Source organism: Copadichromis virginalis, linkage group LG11, assembly GCF_057382275.1.
Source record: "Copadichromis virginalis isolate Kocher_CV1m ecotype Utaka linkage group LG11, C_Virginalis_male_GT1.1, whole genome shotgun sequence".
Lineage (NCBI taxonomy): Eukaryota > Metazoa > Chordata > Actinopteri > Cichliformes > Cichlidae > Copadichromis > Copadichromis virginalis.
This window is the reverse complement of record NC_140628.1, coordinates 25,061,887-25,082,778: the sequence shown is the minus strand read 5'-3', so window position 1 is coordinate 25,082,778 and position 20,892 is coordinate 25,061,887. Positions and strand designations below refer to the sequence as shown.

At 41.3% G+C, this 20,892-nt stretch overlaps 1 protein-coding gene across 1 annotated transcript; it reads left to right on the top strand.

Annotated features, from left to right (window-relative positions):
• The first annotated feature begins 200 nt into the window (after positions 1–200).
• Positions 201–19,153, top strand: pitpnc1b (phosphatidylinositol transfer protein cytoplasmic 1b). The gene is made up of 10 exons (XM_085471528.1): positions 201–893; positions 5,973–6,121; positions 9,363–9,451; positions 9,688–9,695; positions 9,845–9,916; positions 13,367–13,459; positions 15,557–15,712; positions 17,262–17,325; positions 17,514–17,600; positions 18,924–19,153. Exons 1-10 carry the CDS (start codon positions 846–848, stop codon positions 19,073–19,075), a joined length of 918 nt encoding a protein of 305 aa, XP_085327654.1. The 5' UTR covers positions 201–845; the 3' UTR covers positions 19,076–19,153.
• Positions 19,154–20,892: the final 1,739 nt, after the last annotated feature.

Genomic DNA, 20,892 nt, shown 5'->3' with positions numbered 1-20,892 from the left:
AAGATGCGAGTGTTATTGCTTACAGCAGTTTTGGCCACAGAGAAGAAAGAACAGATAAGGATCTGAGGCAGGGAGGGGAGGATGGGGGTGATGCAGGTGAAGAGGTGGTAAAGTATAGTGGGCGGGGAGTGGATACTATGGGAGAGGGAGAGAAGGGGGAGGGAGAGGGAAAAAGAAAAGATAAGGAGGGGAGCCGCAAAGGAATTTGTGAGAAACTGAAAGCAGCGGCGTGTGGCTGAGTGGAAAGGGAGGAGCACCGAGCAGACAGCAAGGTTACACACGAGGAGGAATTAAACAAAGCACAGACAGGGACGGAGGGGAAAGGACAGGCAGAGCTGTTGATAGTAGGTTTACATCTTACCTCAGCACTAATTACTACTTTTTCACTGCAGCAGAAAGAAAAGAAACAGAAATTAAGAAAGAGAGAGCGAGAGAGAAACAGCAAAGCGAAGGTGCAGCCGAGAAGAGGAAGAAAAGGAGGGAGTAGCGAGAAAAAAGTGAGAGACAGCAGTTTAAAAAAAAAAAGTCCAGGAGATTAAATTGAGGAAGCGAAACAAGAAGGGAGAGACGAGGCTCTGAGGAGTGAGCGAGGGAGGGAAAGTAAGAAAACTGCAGACACTCATTGACAGAGAACACTGGACTTAACTCCACGGTTTACTGACATCAGCAAAAACAAAAGAAGAAGAGCGTCACCAAAAAAAAAAAAAAAAAAAAGAGGTCACTGTGGTGGTGTGTTGCCTGCCTGAGTTTGTCTACTATGCAACCGAGTCAGCTGAGATAGACAAACTCAAGCACGATCCCACTGTTTACTTCCCCCCAAAAAAACTTCTCCCGGTATCAGCACCATGTTGATGAAAGAGTACCGCATATGCATGCCACTGACCGTGGATGAGGTAAGTGTGTTTGTCTTTCCCACGCTTTTACACACACAATTCCCACCACTTAAAAGTGAAAAGCAAAAATTTGGGGGTTATTTTAACTGCGGCAATGTTTTGTTTGGTCTTTTTTTTCTTATTGTTTACTTGTAATCGTGAAGGTGTGAACGTACTGATAAGACAAAATGCCAACACAGCACTGAGACCCCCCCGCAGCTGCCCTGTGGGAGCTTTTTCCACATTGGGATAGAGCGATGAGTCAAGCGTACAACACCTGGACAGCACTACACGTTCTACATTTGCTTGAGCGCTCCAAGCTCAAACTAGTCAGACTGGTTAAGATCCCAACTTAAAGGCATTTGGCCTGCGGGTGGAAAAACAAAGAGATCCTGCTGGAGAGGGAAAAGGTGAGCGGACGAGGTTGTTATGCGCTAAAGTGCCCTTCAAAAAGAAATGTCCTTGTCGTCTCCACTACCCCCAACCGGCTTACTTCTACCTGTTACCACAACAATGACAGTGACAAATAGCAGTCCAAAATAGGATTTACAGTATCAGGACAGGGCACACAGAACTCGAGCTTGCAGCAAATCCTCTTTCGCTTAAGTGTAATGTGAGTTTAACTGCAGTTTATTTGAGGAGGTATCAAATCATAATAGGAACCACGCAACAGACCGCAACCTTTGCTCCACTATTAAAGTGAGCAGATTTTCAAGTGTGACATGCACAGCACACCCGCACCGTGGCAAAGAATGTTCCGTGTTGCTTTTGTCAAAGAAAAGAAACAGGCGGCAGGTGATAGTGGCTCAGGTGGTAGGTAGGTGTGTCGGTTCTGTTGTTGATTCACTTTCTATTTCTTCCACAGGCACATGCTAAAAATAACTTGGAGCAATGGTTCTCAAACTCTTCTTAATTATATGTCCCCATTAAAGTATTCAGCCAAATTAACCCAGACACTTGCTGTAGAACAGAAGGGATACACAGAGCACTGCACCATCTATATTTAGTTAATTAAAGAAATCAAATTGTAATCTAACCATTTGTTTCAGTCATTAATTGTTAGATATTGCTTGAGACACGATGTATATCTTTTTCTTCTATTTGTTGCTGGGATTGTTTCCAATTTTTTTCTGATTCACGCCAAAGCGATACGTATGAAGGCTTGTCCTATGTAAGACACTGTCTGATTATTACATTACTGCCTGCTGACCTGTGTTTCTACTGTCTGATGAAAAGCAGATGGTTCACGAAACGTCACACGCTACGAGATGTAATGAATAAGAAAATTGGAGTTCTGCAGTGTGCAAACTGTCACTCGCGTTTGTGGTTAAATAAATTACAAACTTGTATCTGAAAAAAAAACTTCATCTGAAAGTGAGGAACACGGGCTTTTGTGTCTCTGTGGTCTTGGTTATTCTCTTGGCAGGGAGGAAACTGCAGTGTTCAAACTTGTTAACGACTCTCAGTCGCTACAGAAAAGAAGGCCTCACTCAAGCGTGCCCTTTGTCTGTGTTTTCAGCATTGCTGCTTTCAACCACAAATCTTGTTTCATGAAATGTTGGAAACAGGATTCACGCTCACAGCGATCATAATTTTGTTTGTTGCTATTTGGGTCTGTGAGGTTTTACAACCATTTAGGGGTGTATGAAAACTGATTGCCCCCCCCCCCCACTGGCTCTCCCTCACCAAAGCCCTTACACTAGGGTACTGTTAATCTTATGCTGCCTAGCACCACTGTATGAGAGTGCAGACTAAATAAGGCTTCATGGTGGAAAGTAACTTTTTTTGCACGTTTACTCAAATACTCCACTGAAGTACGGTATTAATGCACTTATAATACAAATAGTATCCTTATTTGAGAGACACCTCTCACAGAGGTGTGTATGAAAAAGGCAGTGTCACAGGAACATGCAGCGCCCCATAAAAAATATTCAGACTTCTCAGAAGATTGTATGTTTATTGCTTTACAGCAATGAATCAATGTGACATTTTTAACTTTGAAGATAAAGATAAAGATAAGATAAAAATCTTTTATGTGACATTTGTACACATACACTGGGTCTGGGTACATAGCAAATTGTGTGCAGAGCTGAGAGTCAGGGTCAAATAAATACAGACACATATGCAGTATAAACCAAAGTGCATGTTGAGGTAATATGTTTGGGGGTTTTTTTAAGAAAAAAAAAATATGTCAAGATGTTTCTCAGGTAATTTTTGCCTTAACTCCAAGAATTATGACCTTAATTCTTCATAGCGTAGATTCAGAAAAGCCTCAGAAAAACAGATTTGGGTCCATATCGACATGACAGCGTCACACAGTTCCTGCAGATTTGTCGGCTCACGTTCATGATGAGAATCTCCCCATCCAACACATGACAATGACTGTGAAGGTCATTTGTGTAGAGTGTCATGTTCAAGAAACCACTGAGAGATGATCTCAGTTCTGTGATATGTTGTTATGTTATTATGTGCCGCATGTGTTTTGGATTTTTGCTGCCGTGGTGCCAGGTCTCTCTTGGAAATGAGATTTTTAATCTCAATGAGATTTTTACCTGGATAAATAAAGGGCTAATACAATAATATAGTGCATTGTCCTGCTGGAAGCAGGCATTAGAAGATAGATAAACTGTGCTCATAAAGGGATCAGCAAGGTCGGGCATGCTGCCACATTAAAACAATGCTCAGTTGGTACAAAGGGGCCTATAGTATGCCAATATAGTGGTATTCTGAAACTAGGCCGTCAGCTTGAGGGTTCATGTTGTGCGTTCATATGCAGGAGAGATGCTCTTCACTGGGCCATTTCTTGTAAACCCTACAGATCACTATGGGGGAAAGTCCCAGTAGATCATCAGTTCAGGAAAAACTGGCACCAACAACCGTGCAAGATTCAAAGTCACTTGCTTCAACTATTTTCCTCATTCTGATGTTCGTCTTGACAATTTCTACATTTCTAAATGCACTGAGTTGCTCTTATGTGATTGGCTGATTCAATATTTGTTTTAAGGACCAGTTAAACAGGTGTATCTAATAAAGTGCATAAAGTGTAAATCGCCACTGGGAAACGTTGAACACAAATTTTCCACCCTTAATTGTCATTGTTGTCGTTGTGTTTTGCTAGTTGACGATCAAAGACAAAAGCTGGTAAATATTTTAATCATGAATCATGGCATTGTCCTGATAATGCGTTGTATTTGTAGTCTGACGACATTTCTTGTAAAGCAAATCCTGGGCTGTAAAAACGAAACAGTAAGAGGAAACACATTCCCAGAGCTGACAACGATCCCTCCTGACCTGTATGTAGTGATTTAAGGAAAGAAAGATACTTTCCACTTCCTTGTTTTTCCTAAAACGGGGGGAAAAGATTCATAACTTGTGTGGGAGGAGCTCTCTGTCCTGCAGTCTGCTGGCTTTAAGATGGTGTTAAAGCACCCATCACTATGATTAATTAAGTCCCATGAATATCCAAGAAGTAAATATTGAATGTTGACGTTCCACAGTAATTGGAACAAGAAGGAGGAGTGTCACATGATGTCAGCAAAGCACAGTGAAGGATGGCAATCTGATGTCTGCCGTCCTCTTTCTCTCTTCCTCCCAATCTTTCTGTTTCTGCTTTTAATTAGAATAATGCTTTAGTGCCACAGCAATATAGGGCAACAAAATGAATTGCATTATGGTGGTCACAGCAGAACAGCGAAGCGCTTTATGGCACAATTTCTCAGCTTTTTCATAACTTTATAAACAAAAGTTTACCAAGTGATTTACAACTGCAGCAAACAGAAAAATGCAAATAGAAACAAGATTAGGGAGAGAAGATGAGAACGACCAACAGCAGCAGCAGCAGCACTGCAAGAAATGAAAAGAATTATTGTGAGAGATTTTTTTTAAATACACTGATTGTATCAGGCTTAGCTAAACGAGGAGATACTCCAGATGCCCAAAGCCCTTGTCCTCTTTAGACTAACTAACACAAAATACTCCCTCATCAGCGTGCACAAACTGGGGCTGCAGCAGAGAACAAAGTCCCTTCCCCTAATTTAGACACTAGGCAATCACTCTCACTAGCCAAATTAATTTTTTGATATCTGAAATGGAACTTTAGGGAAATCTTTATACACAGCAAGTGGCTAAGATTTGAAAAATGAAGAGCAAATACAAAGCCTGTGCCTAAGCAGCCCTGAGTAAGTGCCTGTCGAGACAAAACCGGACTCAGCAACCAGGGTGAACCTGCTGCCAGGAGGATTTTCTGCCATCATTCTCATTACTTCCTCTTAGTGGCAGATGGGTATTACATTTTCTTCAATGGGACCTGCATTGTATTGATTTGTTATGGATGAATTTTTTTCTTATTTAAGTCCTCATATCCATTATTATGCTCCATGAGAAATTTGGTCTGCCCTCCTTCAGCTTAAATGCCAATTCCAGTCTTTAAAATATTCCCAAAAAGTTCAGATTAAGAATACAACTTTTCTGAAGAGCAACTACAGCTGCTCGAGCAACAGTTGGATAATGATACACAGAGAGGAGTGAAGAGTAAAATCGAATGTGATGTGATTTAGTTAAATGCAGCAGTTCCTTATTGTGGTTCAAATGTATGTGTAGAATAAATGTTGAAGTAATTTAAATGTAAAAAAGCGACTAAAAATGGGATTAAAATTTACTCCAGTACCAGACCGAGAGACGAGAGAGGCTACAGCTGCAAAACCTCTGAGAACTGACTCAAGCAGCAGTGCCTGTTATTTGGATATGGCTTTGAGTTCACGGCAAATTCATATTTATTTTGTTTGTTTGCAAAAAAATGAAGCATAAATGTGTGAGTTATTTCAAAGGCTACATGTTTATGGTAGATGAACGTGAGGACCTGTGTGTTTAAACGAAGGATGACCACAGTCAACAAACACTTGGTTAATTCAACTAAGGCCGCACTCTAAATGTGTCCCTTTGGATGGCATCTTGAGGATTAGCAGGAGGAGGACGAGGGAGATTTTTGCTTTGTGCTTACCATTTTCTCACCACATTTCTCTCTCTCTCTCTCTTTTCTCTTCACGCCATCCCCGTCCTCTCCGCCATAAACCTCATCCTAAACCTCTCCTCGGGCTCCAGTACAGGATTGGGCAGTTGTACATGATCAGTAAGCACAGCTGTGAGCAGAGTGGTGGGGGAGAGGGGGTGGAGGTGGTGAGGAATGAGCCAGATAATCACCCCAAGTACGGAGCGGGGCAGCTGACCGAGAAACGAATCTACCTCAGCAGGTACAATTAAACTCTTTGATTGTGTTGTTGCACTAATGATGTACACATGACGGGCCATTAGAATAACTGATTGCCGTGTTCTGATCGCTGCGCTGCAAAGCTTCACATCTCAGCAATCCAAGTTACACGAAACACACAGTAACACCCAGCGTGCATTGCGACCTGCCTGTTTACAAAGTCCAAACACCCTTTGTCTAGACATGCTGAGGTATAAGTGGAAATATTACTGTACCGTGAGGTCAGTAAACACTGGATTACGTAAGTAAAGTTCTCTAGCTGGGCATAACTCGTGCACATCATCCCGGTGCTGGTAATTGCAGGGTATGTGGGAAGATTTAGCCTCTCATTAAATTTTCTTTGTAGAGTTGACAAAGTTTGTTGGCAGTCAGAGTCTAGTCACAGTATAACCACACATAGAAAAACTACAGATAATTACCTCCAAGTTCTTACACTCAAATAATGGATGTGTTTAACCCCTGGTAAGCTTTTCTAAGTGGTCTATCAGAACTCTGTTATTGTAAGAAAGAAGTGACAATATTTACATAAGACAAATATTATTTACACGTAGGGGAAAAAAGACAAAAACAGGAAAGAAAATTACAGAATAAAGCGAAAGCCATCGATAGCTATTGTGACTGCAGGTGTTAATATGTAACTTGTCTATATGCATATTTTTACAGGACATAGATGTGAATGTTTATAGAGTGTAGTCTTGAGTACATAACAGAACATTGTAAACCTTTTTTTTGAAGTATTTATGTAACATTTTGGGAAATAAACTCTTAATTATTATATGATACAGTGTTTAGCTCAAACATAAAGTCACGTCAGTTGACTGTTATGCAAGTTCTTTGTTTTTTTTTAAACTTTGGACTGCAAAACCTCCAATAAAAACTAAATCTACTGTTTTTATACAACAGTGTTGATTCAGCAAGCCAGACAGTGAGTTAATTAGTGCTGGTAGGTGAAATTTATTGCCTGTGGATGGAATGAGACTTACTGTTTCCACCATATCCAGTCTTTTATTCCTCTCTGATCTTTTTAGGTGGGTGTCACTTCATGTTTTATACACATACTGAGAGTGTTTTTCTTATCATACAACTCTTCACCACAAAAGAACTGATGATTGGTCAGGCTAAAGCCAGAGGAAACTCCACCGGAGGCCTGCAGTGGTCTTCACATGCAAATCTGTCATCTAACAGGATATATGGGGAAAAAACTAATTGAACCACCAAGTACTTGGCTCCCAATGATGATTCCCCCAGAATAGTTGGCATTCAAGCTTTGCATTTTTATCTGGTAAAGCGAATGATAAGGGGTCGTTAAATTATATAAACATATTCTCAAACTTTAAATGGGTAAAATGCCCGGCCTATTGGCTTGGATCTGGGCATGTACGCTGCCAGCATCCCATTTTTGGTAAGCAGAACTGACATTTCCCAAAATGTCAAGCTAGTGCTACAATGTATTTGTGACAACTTTCATACCATAATTTATTAGCATGGTATTGCCCTGTTTTTTTCCTCCACTTAAAACTATACAGACATCCCAGGGTGTCACATGCTGCCATTTTATCCAAAGCTACTGGCATTGCAGTGCCCACTGGCATCGGTGCTTTCAAGTACTGGGATGTAATTCATGGTCATGTTTGAAAAATAAGAAGGTCGGTTAGTAAGTTTATCAGCCAAGAGAATCTGCTAATTTTATTTGGCATTTTAATTTTAGATTAATTTTAATTTTAATGAATCTGCTCATTACAATACGGCAAATAACTAATAAATTACCAAAAAAACAAAGTTGTTGGCATCTGCTGCTATCTACATACGCAGAAAATCCAGTCGAACAGAAACTAATATTAAGTACGTAGATTAAATAGTTCATCTAAGATTAAATAGTTCATCTAAGTACTTAATATTGCACAACTCTGGGGATGTGAAACAGAGATTCAGAAATTCCTCCCTAAAAGTGACGTTGCTGCAGGACATTCAGTCGGCAGTCACTTGAGTCAAGTCCCTTACGGCAACTAAATTTGTCACAGATCACTCATCAGCGCAGACTTACTCAAACTGATTGCTACATGTCGGTAACATGTCTGCATTTAGAGCTCAACTATAAACTCAACTCCAACTATTTGCAAACTTAATCCAATTTGTCTAAGACTGCAGGCAATCTGAGTTGGACTGCAGTTGGTTGGAGACAAGCTGCCTCCAATCAAAGTGTTCACTGCAGCTATTTGCAATTGGTCACCAAATCAAAGGGCAACCGATTTGTTTCTAGTCACACTGAGGTTTTGTCCTTTTACTCTTGGAGTGTCTGAGCCATGAGACTGCAATTTCAGTTGCAATATACCCAGTATAATAGCACATTAATATTAACACTATATTCTGAAAATACAGTTAATCAGTGTGCTTCATTGTGAAACCAAGCGGTTCCATAAATGATGAGTCAGAGGTGAAATTGTTGCTCTGTTTACAAAACGGAGTATTTCACACCCTGTGAGTGATAAGAGTTATAAACCAGCCACAGGCTGCACACTGATTATAAACCTTAAATAGGAGTTGATTTTTCCTACATGATTAAGTGTGTTTGCACTGCTACAAGTAAAAAGGTTTAATAATGCTGCTCTGCGAGAGAGTATTGTGTCCATGTACTTTTCTCTGTGCTCAGGCTGACAGCCCATCAGTTAATTGTGCTCATAATGAAAGCCCAGTCTCAAATATAACATAAATCTCCTAACTCTAAATTCACTTCCTAACCCTGAAATAACCTCACTCATTACCCTCATGTAACCTCAGCTCTTATTCCAATCACCACTACAAACCCAAGGCCTAATCCTAAAATAAACTCTCAAAGAAGTAAAGACGTGTTCACACTGTGGAGGATTTTTCTAATCTTTATGTGCTTGTAGGACATTTGGTCTTCATTAGTAAAGATATGTAAGAACACACGCATGCTCTTTCTCTCTTCACACACACACACACACGCACGCACGCACACACACGCACACACTGTATTCTACTTCAATCATGTTCTGACATGGGACCTAGGAGCTACAGTAACAGTTCATCACCACAGGTGTAATTGAGAATGAGTCATACAAATGAATGCTGTGGTGAGAGTAGCCTACAGGTAATCTGGCTATAAACGGCACAAGACCCACTCAGGATCTCTCCGTCTCTCCCTTCATAATCTCTCCTGCTCTTACACTCTGCAACGGTGATCCTTCTTTCTTTGCTTTCAGTAAACTGCCATCTTGGGTAAAAGCATTTGTCCCTCGATTTTTCTACGTTACGGAGAAGGCCTGGAACTTCTACCCATACACCATCACAGGTGCGTGTTTGCCTTTCTTTGTGTTAAACACAGAGTTATTTTAACCTCAATACATTATACAAAGCTTGTTTACTGAAAACAGATGCTTTTTCAAGTGACATCAAATGTTCATAACTATGTATGCATGTATTCCCTTGTGGTAAATTGCATGTGTGTGGGCGCAATTTCATGTTCAAGCATACGAGTTACTTATGCTGTTTTCTTCCCATCTATATTGAATGTCCCCGGTGCTGCAGAGTACTCAGTAAGTATTCTCACACATCATTTACTGTACATGAATGCAACAGAGCTCATCTCTTTCCAGTATCAGAGGATCTAATCTGCAGCCTGCTTTCACACTATCTCTGCCCCTCAACCCTCCACCCCCCATTTTTCCTCTTTGTCACCCTGTAGGTATCATTCCTCCCCAAGTTCAGCATCCGTATTGAGACAAGATTCGAGAACAACAATGGTGATAACGATAACGTGAGTATTGTAAGAGGGGGGTTGTGAGAGGTGAGAAAAATAGAGTGATTAGAGACGAGGGGGAGGAGAACGACAAGGGTCTGGAGAGAAATTGCAATTTTCTCTGCAGCACTACAAAAATGTTCATCAAATTGATGCGCCCATTACAAGGAAAACAAGCAAGCCACGAAACGCAGTATTGGCAGATCTATTAACCAGACATGCAGTGTGCTGATCATGGCTGCCACGATGCATTTTGTCCAAGGCACGCAAAGACACACACAGACAGAAAGTCACCAGCAATTGCAGCTCTGTCTGGCACTTGTGTTTGCCTGGTGTAATTGAGAAAAGTCAAGACAGGAGAACCAAAAAAAACAAAACAAAAAATGCATAGATCCAAGAGTTGTTTCTTGGGCTGTGCATCCAGTGAATCTAGTTTTATGTCATGTAGTTTCAGGTTACACGAGTTTACTCCAAACAGTCCCATTGCTGTTTGAGTGGCAACCACATACATGCACACTGACATGTGTTTTATACACTAGGGGGAACAAATTGAGATGCCTTAATCTTTTAAGTTGGTAATTTGTTAGCAAACAGCTGTTTATTTACACATCAAAGATTACAGAGCAACGCTATCAGCCAATTAGTCGTGTCGCTGCATGGCTAACTGGTGTATGTGATCAATTAATCACTCAGTTTTGCTCAGTTTTTGGTCTCTACCACCTTCTCACTGAAATATTTCCCCTTTATAAACCACTACAGACAGCATAAGAGACGGATGTAGCTACCCTGACATCACCCACCGTTTTCTGGTGTCTCGCTTTGAAGCCTCAACATGAGCGTTTCCACTGTTGCCATCTTGCAACAGACAGATGTGACGTGGAGGGGCGGGGTCTGCCTGTTAAACCACCTGATCCTTTTTTTAATATAATATGACCCAGAATGAGAGGCCGAACCCTTGAATTCAGCAGAAAAGTGTTTAGAGAAGCTGTCTTTGTATTGACTTCTAAAAGGACTGGAAGTCCTCTTTTAAAACCACAGCTATCATCATCTAGTGGCCTTCAGATAGGACGCACGGTTGAGGCACTTAAAGTGTTGGCTTAATTTTTCCGACCTTGAAGCTACGTCCACGTTTTATGCTGTTTATGGTAGTATAAGTTTAAGTATTTACATTACTTTAGCATCTTCCTTTCATAGTGCTTCATCTAGTTACTCTGGGATTAATCCATTACATGTGGAGCAACTCTTAGATATGTTGTCTAGAAGGAAATGTGAACAGACGAATGCCACCGTAAACCACTGATTCTGAAAGTTTGTCTAGCATGCCCAGCTTCAGAAACAAAAATATGTTTATTTATTTTAAATTTTATTTATTTAAGTCAGCTTCTCTCCATATTTTTCCTCGTCCTCTACGCCACTATTGCAAACTCGAGTTTGAGAACTACTGACCTGACCTAACTGTTGTAACAGTAAACATACCAACTCAGTACAGCTCTCAGTGCACGAGCTTGAACTCGTTTGTATTCTCACACAGCCTCTGAATAACACAAAAACAATTACCATTTCATTTAGTATCATTTCTAAATATCATTAGTCAGATAACTTTAACTACACATCACGTAGTCTAAATACCCACAGCCTGATTAAAAGAACTGAATGAAAGGAACTATTTATGCGAGCATTAAATTTATTCCAGTTCAAATTCATTTACTGAGCAGATTTTATCCTAGAAATAATTTGACACTTTCTCTTTCTGCCACTCTTTCTAACTGCAAAGTACAGATACTCTCCCAGTAGCGAGTAAGACAGATGGCCAGGCTGCATATTGAAAACAGCTTGTGTGTTTGGTCATATTTGTTGAGCCCCATTTGAAAGGCTGCATTTGAAATGATCTGCTGCTTTGGGGGGAAAAAGCAACTCCTTTTACGCCTGCTACACTTGTCTAGCTTGGTAACGCTACACTTGTCTAGCGTTACCAAGGTGTTGAAGACACTTAGATTTAAGTGAACCTAACACTATCAACATGTGCACGCATGCAGGGAGGGCAGGAATGAGAATGGAAAGAAAGGATGCTGAGTGAGGAGGCGGGATCGTGGGGTGACATTACTTTCTTATTTCTTGACTGAGTAGCTCCATGGCCGCAGCTGGAAGGAACGCCAGGCTGCAGCACCTGGAAAATGAGCTTGCTGGACTTTATTATGTATGAAACTGCCAATCAGACTTATTTACTTATTTACTCCAGATCGTTCCCGCTCACTTTAACCCCTGCTGTTAGTGTACTTCCACATTTCCAAGGGAAATATCATACTTTTTACTCAGCTGCACTTATTCACCCACCTAAGTGTATGCTTTACAAATCAGGCTTTACATACAAAGCATGCGGAGAGATTATAAAATACGATCCTTCTACAAAGCAGTGCATACAATTTGAGCTAACAAACTACCAATTTGGACCGCATCCGCTCATTTTCTGGAGTTTGGAGCCTATTCCAGATGACAGTGAGCAAGAGGCGGGGTCCACCCTGGACAGGCTGCCAATCAATCACAAGGAAAGGAGACAACACCTTGGCTAACAGCCACACCTGATTTAGCCTAACATGCCACCTAAAGACCACCTAAAGAAAATACACAGAGGCACAAGTAGTACACAGAAGGACCTCCAATCAGGAGTTTTGGAGCAAGAACCTTTTTGCTCTGAACTATCAATGCTGAACACTTGTTTTTTTTTTCCCCTCTTTTTTTAAAAAAATCCCCCAAATTTTAAGCTTTCAGGGCCTCATATATATGAATAGATTTTTTCTTGCATGTCCTTATAACAGTTATGGTGTTTATACAATTCAATTGACAATCGTTACGACACCGTGAGAAAACCCCAAGCAACTTGTAGAAGGCAACACAAACACGCAGCTAACACAACACATTCCATAAAAGGGAGCAAGACCTTGTGAAGACACAGACTAACAACAACACCGCAGGAGCGTAGCAGGCTATTATTTTACCCCAGGTTTTTCTTATTTGTTAGTTTTCAGCTGTGAAATGAACAACTCCAGTGCGGCATTAGAGCAAATTTTAAACAAGGTCAGATAAAAGTGCAGTCTCGTCTCTTTCTCCCTCTCTCTCCAGGTTTCTTCCATTCTCTCAAGGAAAAGTGTACGTGGCTCTCATAACTTTTTCCCCCCCTCTCTTTTAATACCCCTCATATGTCCTTGTTTTTTTCCCCTCATCCCCCGCCTCTGCTCTCTATCTGTTCGCTCCTCTGTTTGCACCAGTGTGATTTGCTCCAAGGGCCTCCGGGTGGGATATAGTGAGGGGTGTTATGGTGTGTGACCTCCGTTTTCTACACTGTTACTCATCTTCTCTTAGTCCCGCTCTATGCCGAGTGAGTGACTGTACGTGTGTGACACTACGGGTGGGTGTATGTGCGTCTGCTGTCATTTAACTGTGTGACCTCCCCCATCTGTTTGGATGTAGGTGTTTGGGGACAAGCCAACCCCAGCAGAGAATGTGTGTTTCCTGGATATCCTGAGTGACCCCATCCCTGAAAAGCACTACAAAGAATCAGAGGTACTCACTGCACTGGCAAAAAACCCACAAACATGGACATATGCTTCACAGAGGTGCAAACAAATGACTGTGAACAAAAAAAAGTTGTTTTTTCTGATTTTCTTTCTCTTCCAAATGGAAAACTATGTGATTGCTTTCCAAGAATAGTTCAGCATTTAGTGAAAAAATAAATAGGAGACTTGGTTTAATGACAAGTAGCCAAAACTGTAAGCTTACTTAATTCAAACATATACCCACTAACTTTGCTTTGGATTTTGGCTGCTTTTTCACTAATTCTCAGTCCAGTCCTTGCACAGGACCATTTTCAGAGGTATTTTTTTTCTCTTCAACCATTTAACACTGAACTATGAATCATTCAAGCATAAAAAGGCACCAACCTCGAGGAATGAATCAGTGTTGTGTCTACACATAATAGACAATTTAGCAAAGAACCGGTTTTAAATTGCATCTTTAGGCACTTTGTTACTAGCTGTCTGTCAATTTGGTCACATTTCTTTAGTTGAATCCATGAAAAATACCAAAGACATCACAGTTTGAAAGGCATGAAATAATATTTTGCGTGAAGTGAAAACAGAGAGAAAAGGCTGAGGTATTCCAAAATCAGTGGCAACAGGTCTGGTGGAGTGATGAATCCAAATTTGGATGAAGCTGTCGTTGATATGTATGAAGCAGATTAGGAGAGAGGTTGGTGTCAGCCATCTGTAAAACACGGTGAAGGCGCTGTCATGGTTTAGGCTGCATTTCAGTCAGTGGTGTTGGGCATCTTATCAAAACTGATGGAACTGTGAACGATGATAAGTCCTATCAGATCTTAATCCACTGTGTAGTACCATCCATAATGTGTCTGACTGGCAACAGCTTCAGTGAACTCAAACACACATGCTCCAATGCAGTTGAAGCTTACCTGAATTAAAAACAACAATTAAACACTAGTGTTCATCGATTGGCCTCCTGCCCGGACCTCAACATTACTGAAGAAAACAGAACAAGAAGCAGGTCGATCCTGTATTTCCATTTATGTATGCCCTTTTCAATAAATATGAATTACATCATTTTTAATTAATGGCAAGCATGCAACCAACTGAAAAACTCCACCCAAAAATCATATTAGTTTGTCTGGGGGAATCAACATATATGGGCATTTCTACTCTCAAAGCCAAGAAACTTTACGCAAAAAGGCAAATAAAACACTTTAGTGACTGAAGTTTGAGTCTCAGGCGGGGAGAATTTTTCACATGTTGCAACAAAGAAACTTGATAACAGTGATGGAAAAGATAAATCCTTTGAAGCAGCACTAAAGAGGTGATATGAAACTTTGTTTCTATGTGCCAAGACATGCCATATCTAAAAAATGCATTCTGCATGCATTTCTTCATATGACCGCTAGATCCACTTAAACCCACAGCTATAGGTCAGAACAACAGCTCATGCAAATGATCTATATGCTTGTTTCCTGCTGTGGAACAGTCTAAAATTTTCTCTAACTTGATGTGTCATTTTATTATCTGCATTTTGCATTGATCAGATTGTTGATTACTTAAACTAGTGGGGCTTTGTTGTTGTTTTGTTTTTCCTGTGCTGATTTTCCCACTTCCTGACTTTATATTAAGCTAAGACTACTCAAACAGACATTTAAGTCACATCCAACTCAAAATATTGTCTTTTAAGTGATAATGGCTCATAATGCATAGTGCTTAATATACAAACAATGATCCACTAAGACAAAAACACATACCTTTTTTTTTTTTTTTACTTTACTGCCTTTTGTTTCTGCTTCTAAATAAATCAGTTACACACACCCCACACAAACACCTCTGCATCACTGCTTATTTTCATTGTCTCTCCTCCAAGGTTTAACACGTCTTTACATGTGCATGTTACACAAGCACACCAATCAATTATATTAAGTGACAAGGTGAAATAAAAGATCACAAACACAAACACTTGCCCATCATACTTTCATCAGATTCATAATGTGTGTTATCACACTCCTCTTGTGCAATGTGTTGTGCAACATGCTGCTGGCTCCTCCACACACAGATATTGTCACAGTTTCTGCAGACACAGCTTTTATAACACACTGTTTACTCTGTAAAGGACCTGAGTCTGTGGCAGTCAAGTAAAACTGGCCGAGGACCTCTGGAGAAGGGCTGGAGGGACAGCCACAAACCTGTCATGTGCTCCTATAAGAGGGTGGAGTGCAGCTTTGAGGTCTACGGCTTCCAGACCAGGACGGAGGAGTTCATACATCGAGTAAGATCGAACTCTTTCCCTTTATGTTCATTCCATTGCTATTGTAACGTGACTGCGTCAAGGAGACATCACAATCTTCTTCAATGCCATTCGGTCATTTATTATATGAATGTGCCATGTGTTGCATTGTGACACAAATAAATCACTACCACATTCATTTTAAGACATTAGCATAATTACCAGCATTAACGGCAAGAAGGCTGCTGGCGTCAAATGACCTCTGATCTGTATTATATTATACAAAACGGTAAGAAAACATCTGTTTTTCCACTTTTAACAAAGCATAGTTGCAAGTTAGGGGAAGAAGTTGTACAGCTGGTGGGAAGAAAAAAAAACACTTTCACAACATTTATCCTCTGCAATGAGGCAAAGCAATGAAGCGTGAAAAGAAAGCAGAAGCACCAGCAGCTAAACTAGCAATAATGCCTTTTAACCCACCCCAACGCTGTCAGTGAGGAGCAAGAGTGTTTGGATTGTGGCTCTATTTTTTTTACAAAGCCGAGCAAAACAGATCAAACTAATAGTAAATGCGCTGCACTCATAGTCTTTTAACCTTATGCTACAGTCACACTATGCAGAACAGCATTACCAAACAAAAATTAATTGTCTACATACACAGAAATTCCCAATAACATACATTAACATTAACTACTTACATCAAGAGCAAAAGCCTCATAGATTTAGGGACAGAAAAAGCAAAAAACTCCTCCAAAAACGGTCGCATACTTGCTGCGATGACAGTGATTTAAGATCAAAATGACATAGGTTCTCTGAAACCTCGCTTTTATGTAGCAATGTAACCAGAACTGAGTCCCCTGGCGCAAAGAAATGCATCACAAACTAGGTGCACTTATTGCAGAGGACTAAGTTAGGTTGATTGCAACGAGGTTGGCAATCCATCTGTGTTCATTCCTTTGCAAACCTTCACGATTAGAGAGGTCGCAGTTGCTCTGATTCGGACTGCGATTGTTTGGAAACAAGATCCTGAGCAATCACCTGAGTGACTAAAAGTGGTTGCAAGCAGCTACTTCTAGCATTTGGTCACCCAAAGGTTGCAGAAGTTGGTCGCTACTACTTGCAAACTGTTGATGAATGCAAATAAATTCAATACAATCAATGAGCAACTAATATTTAAATGAGTCCTTAGCTAGGCATGATGGACCACTATTCACACACAACAATGCCAGGGGATCTGCTGTGGAAGATGGCCAGCCACTGGAAGCAACTTAAGGTTCAGTGTCGTGCCCAAGGACACTTTGGCACATAAAAGGTCCAGCGACTGAGCCACCAACCACGATTGAGCAACAACCTCTACAACCAGAGCCAAATCCACCTGCCCCAGCCTCCTTATTAAATAAATCCTCATCTATCTCAGCCGTAATCTCATATGTTTGAATTAATTACACAAAGGCACTGTCGTGATTTTGACACTGATCTGCTGTAAAATCATTCTAAAAGCAGCATTTCACACACGACTACACACAACAGCTGTAGCTTTTTAATTACATTTCCTTCCCATAACAGGTTTTTGTTTTCTGTGTAATTGCAGAACATACGAGACATTCTCCTGGTTGGCCACCGGCAGGCAGTGGCATGGATAGACGAATGGCACGGTGGGTCAAAATTACAGTAAACTGCTAAATTTTATATTTTACAGATACGAGATCATCTATTCTGAGCAGCGCACTTGTACTTGTACTTTGCTGTTGTTTTACCCTCGATCTACAGCCTGTTAAATTAAATATGTATCTTCCACTCTGTTTCAATGCACGCCTGTGTTTATGCACTGTTTTCCCCACAGGGCTCTGTTTGGAGGAGGTGAGAGAGTACGAGCGGACGATGCAAGAGAAGACCAACAGCAAAGTCAAATGCAGCCAGAACAGCACAGGTGAGTTCTCAGCATCTGACCTGCACTGTACTGAAATACCACAGAGGAGGAGAGACGAGAAGGCGGGGGGGGGGATAATAGAGGTAGATATGAGAGGAGTGGAGATGGAGGAATAGATGTAAGTGAAAAAAAAGGGAACAGGAAGTTTGAAATGTATATTTGTGCTCTACAATTATTAATTTCACACCGTAATAGGCAAGAGATGTACATTGGCTGTTTTCAGGTATTTTTTTTTAGCCTGGTATGGTATTAGATGCTGTCAACAAACTGCAAACACTATGAATAAATAACCATGTAATACTGGCATGCTTGAACAGATATTGGTTGCACCACTAGTGCCTTCGCTGTGCCCTACAAGTACCCAGATGGCTGGAGTACATCTGTGGGAGAAAAATGGGAAAGGAAGAGCAGTCAGGAGGCATTTCACAACACAAGGAGCAGTGAGGAGGGAGAGACAGAGGGTGTATGCCCAGAAAAGGACGACAGAAAGACAGATGTAGTGCGTGTGTGTGTGTGTGTGTGTGTGTGTGTGTGTGTGTGTGTGTGTGTGTGTGTGTGTGTGAGGTTCGGGGCGGGGGGGGGGGGGGGGTTGGGTAAGAAGGCTCATGAAGTGATAATGCCACTGCGTCTGTCTGATAAACAGTGTAATGCAGCCACCTGCTGAACTCTCACCATCACGAGCCCTCTCAACATAAATAACCGACCATTGCAGCACTTAGCTGCAAATGTCAGACCTGGTGGGGGTATGTGCCTGGGCATATGGTGTGGGTACGTGTGTGTGCGCGCGAATGTGTGGGTATTGTGTATGTGTGTGTGTGTGTGGGGGGGGGGGGTGTCAACCTGCCACCTGCTGGTTAGTCTGGTGAACCTCGGTTGGCTGTGGGAGATATCAAAGGTAAAATTCCCAATATGGCCTGTAGCATCTTGCTGCCTGCGCTCTCTCTCCTTCTCTCCCTCTGTGCGTTATGATGAGACACATCAAGCTGCAACAAATCTGCAGTCATTGCTCAACCTGCTGCAGCCTGCTCCACTGCCGCGGCCCCCCTACAGGCTGAAAGCTGCCACTGCATGCAGATCTGCACAGACTGAGGAATTGTTTTCATTTCATTCATCTGGTGTAATAAAAGTAAACTGATGTCATTTACTCAAGTCAATTGAATGAAAAGGCAAGTCTGTGAGCTGAATGACAGCAGGGGAGAATCAAGTAGCAGAAATTTAAGATCCTAAATACGCTCACAGTTTTCTCTTTTTCCTTCTGATTTTTTTCCTCTCTTTAACTTCTTTCTTGCCACATGTAAAAGTGGATGTATCTGTGTGTCTCAGATTCAGGGCTCGTCCCTCGTCCTGCGTTTTCTCGCTCCATCTCTGTGACAGATGAGCGCAGCCTTAAGAAGATGGGAGTGACCACTGCAGCCGTACCTGACCCCTCCCACGTGACACACAGTCCCATTCGCCTGAACTCAACCCCCGAATGACGCCTCTCTCTCTTTCTCTCTCTCGCTCTCACACACACACACACACACACCTTGCACAGTGCAAACACAACTCAAATACAGTGTGTTACAGGAAAAATGATTCTATGTTTCTTTACCTTCTTTTAAATGTACAAAGATGCCTTTTGTCTGCCCTCTGCCTATGGTTAGATTAGTTTAGAATTCACCAGAGTCATGTGATGTCATCTCTCAAATATGAACACACCCATATGCAAACAGCAACATGATCCAACAGACACCGTTTTTTGGGAAAATGCTTTGTTGCTTTCTGGAGCAGAGTATGATATCAATACCTTCTTCTTCTTTTTTGCCTTAAGTTACCGGTTCTAGCTCAGGGAAAAAGTACTTCACTGTTGTTTTTGTATGACTTTAAGAAAAAAAATTGTGAGCTGTAGAAATGTTGGTAGGGAGATTTTGTTACTTTTGGAGAGAGCCGAGCTTGATGTTCTTTCTGTTTTCTGTCTTTGTGTTAAGCTAAACTAACTGGCTGCTGGCTACAGTTTCTAGTATCGATCTCTTCATCCAACTCTCTGCCAAAAAGGAGCACAGAGCAGTTCCCAAAATACTAAACTAATCCTCCAGCACCACCTAAGAATTATTCATTACTTTTTACTTTGTTGATATGAAGTATGTTACAGAATGCCACTCAGATGCACAAGAACACACAAGCGCCTTGTGTCTACTCAGACATTTTCCACAAATAACCTTCAAGTGTCCTCGACAGATTGTAAACACGGTGCATTTCAGCACTTTCTCTCAGTTCCTCGGTTAGAGTGGAGTGCAGGACCCCCAGCAGGGCTCTCCGATTGTTTCCGAGTCCCCAACCAGGAGCGTACAGACAGATGCATAAGGAGTTTAATAGAGTGGATCTAATGAGAGAGCATGAGAGGAGGAGGGTGGGCTGTCAATGCAATGGATCAGCTCCCCCTCCCCACCTCAGCCAATAGGTCAGACCAAGTGTATTGACAGAAGGTAGTGAGGCATTGTATTGGTTCCTTGATCGCTTAGCTGAGTGTTGGGCCAAACGCGAGCTAAACTTCAATTATGTATCAACGGGGTGAGCATTTATAACATTATTAGCTCATGTGCATTTAAAGGGAGAATGGGTTCTTGTCACTGGGTGTAATTATGAAAACTGAATAGATGTAAGTTGTATGATAAAGTGTTACGTACTGCTGTTGCCTTTTTTTTGTAAAATTACTGGATGTTTAAATAGAATCAGATGGAAAATCATATAGATGTTACACTGTATAGTCTTTTATAACAGCTCTGATTAATAAATACAAATTCTCTCTAATGTGATGACTCAGCTGTGTCATGTTTAAACAAAAATAATGGACTCAATCTGCACATTATCAGCCATGTTTGATCAGTATTGATCAGCTGCTGGTATATCACAGACCGCGCATGTAATCTACTCACCAATTTCACACGCGTGTGCCATGTGGAACCAGCTCGAGCAGCAGCGGACGTGAAAATAATCACGCGCTCAGTCCAGACGTTTTCCCCGCTGCAAGACGCCACAGAATCCTGATTGTTTCACAGATGAGGTGGGTGTGTGCGCACGTCTTGTCATTTCATTGTCACTTTATTATTCAAGACTTCAGGACAAAAGCCAGGCTTGTCATGGAGAGACTTGAAAGTTCCCCTGATTGACAGACATGGCAGCTTGCTTTGAATGGCACGCCAAATAGCTCGCATTATGGGGCTCATTATGGCTTCTTTTTACCCATACAAATCAAGAGCCAGCATGACAATTTGTTATTAGATTCCCAACAAAGTGCTGCAGACGTGCTGTC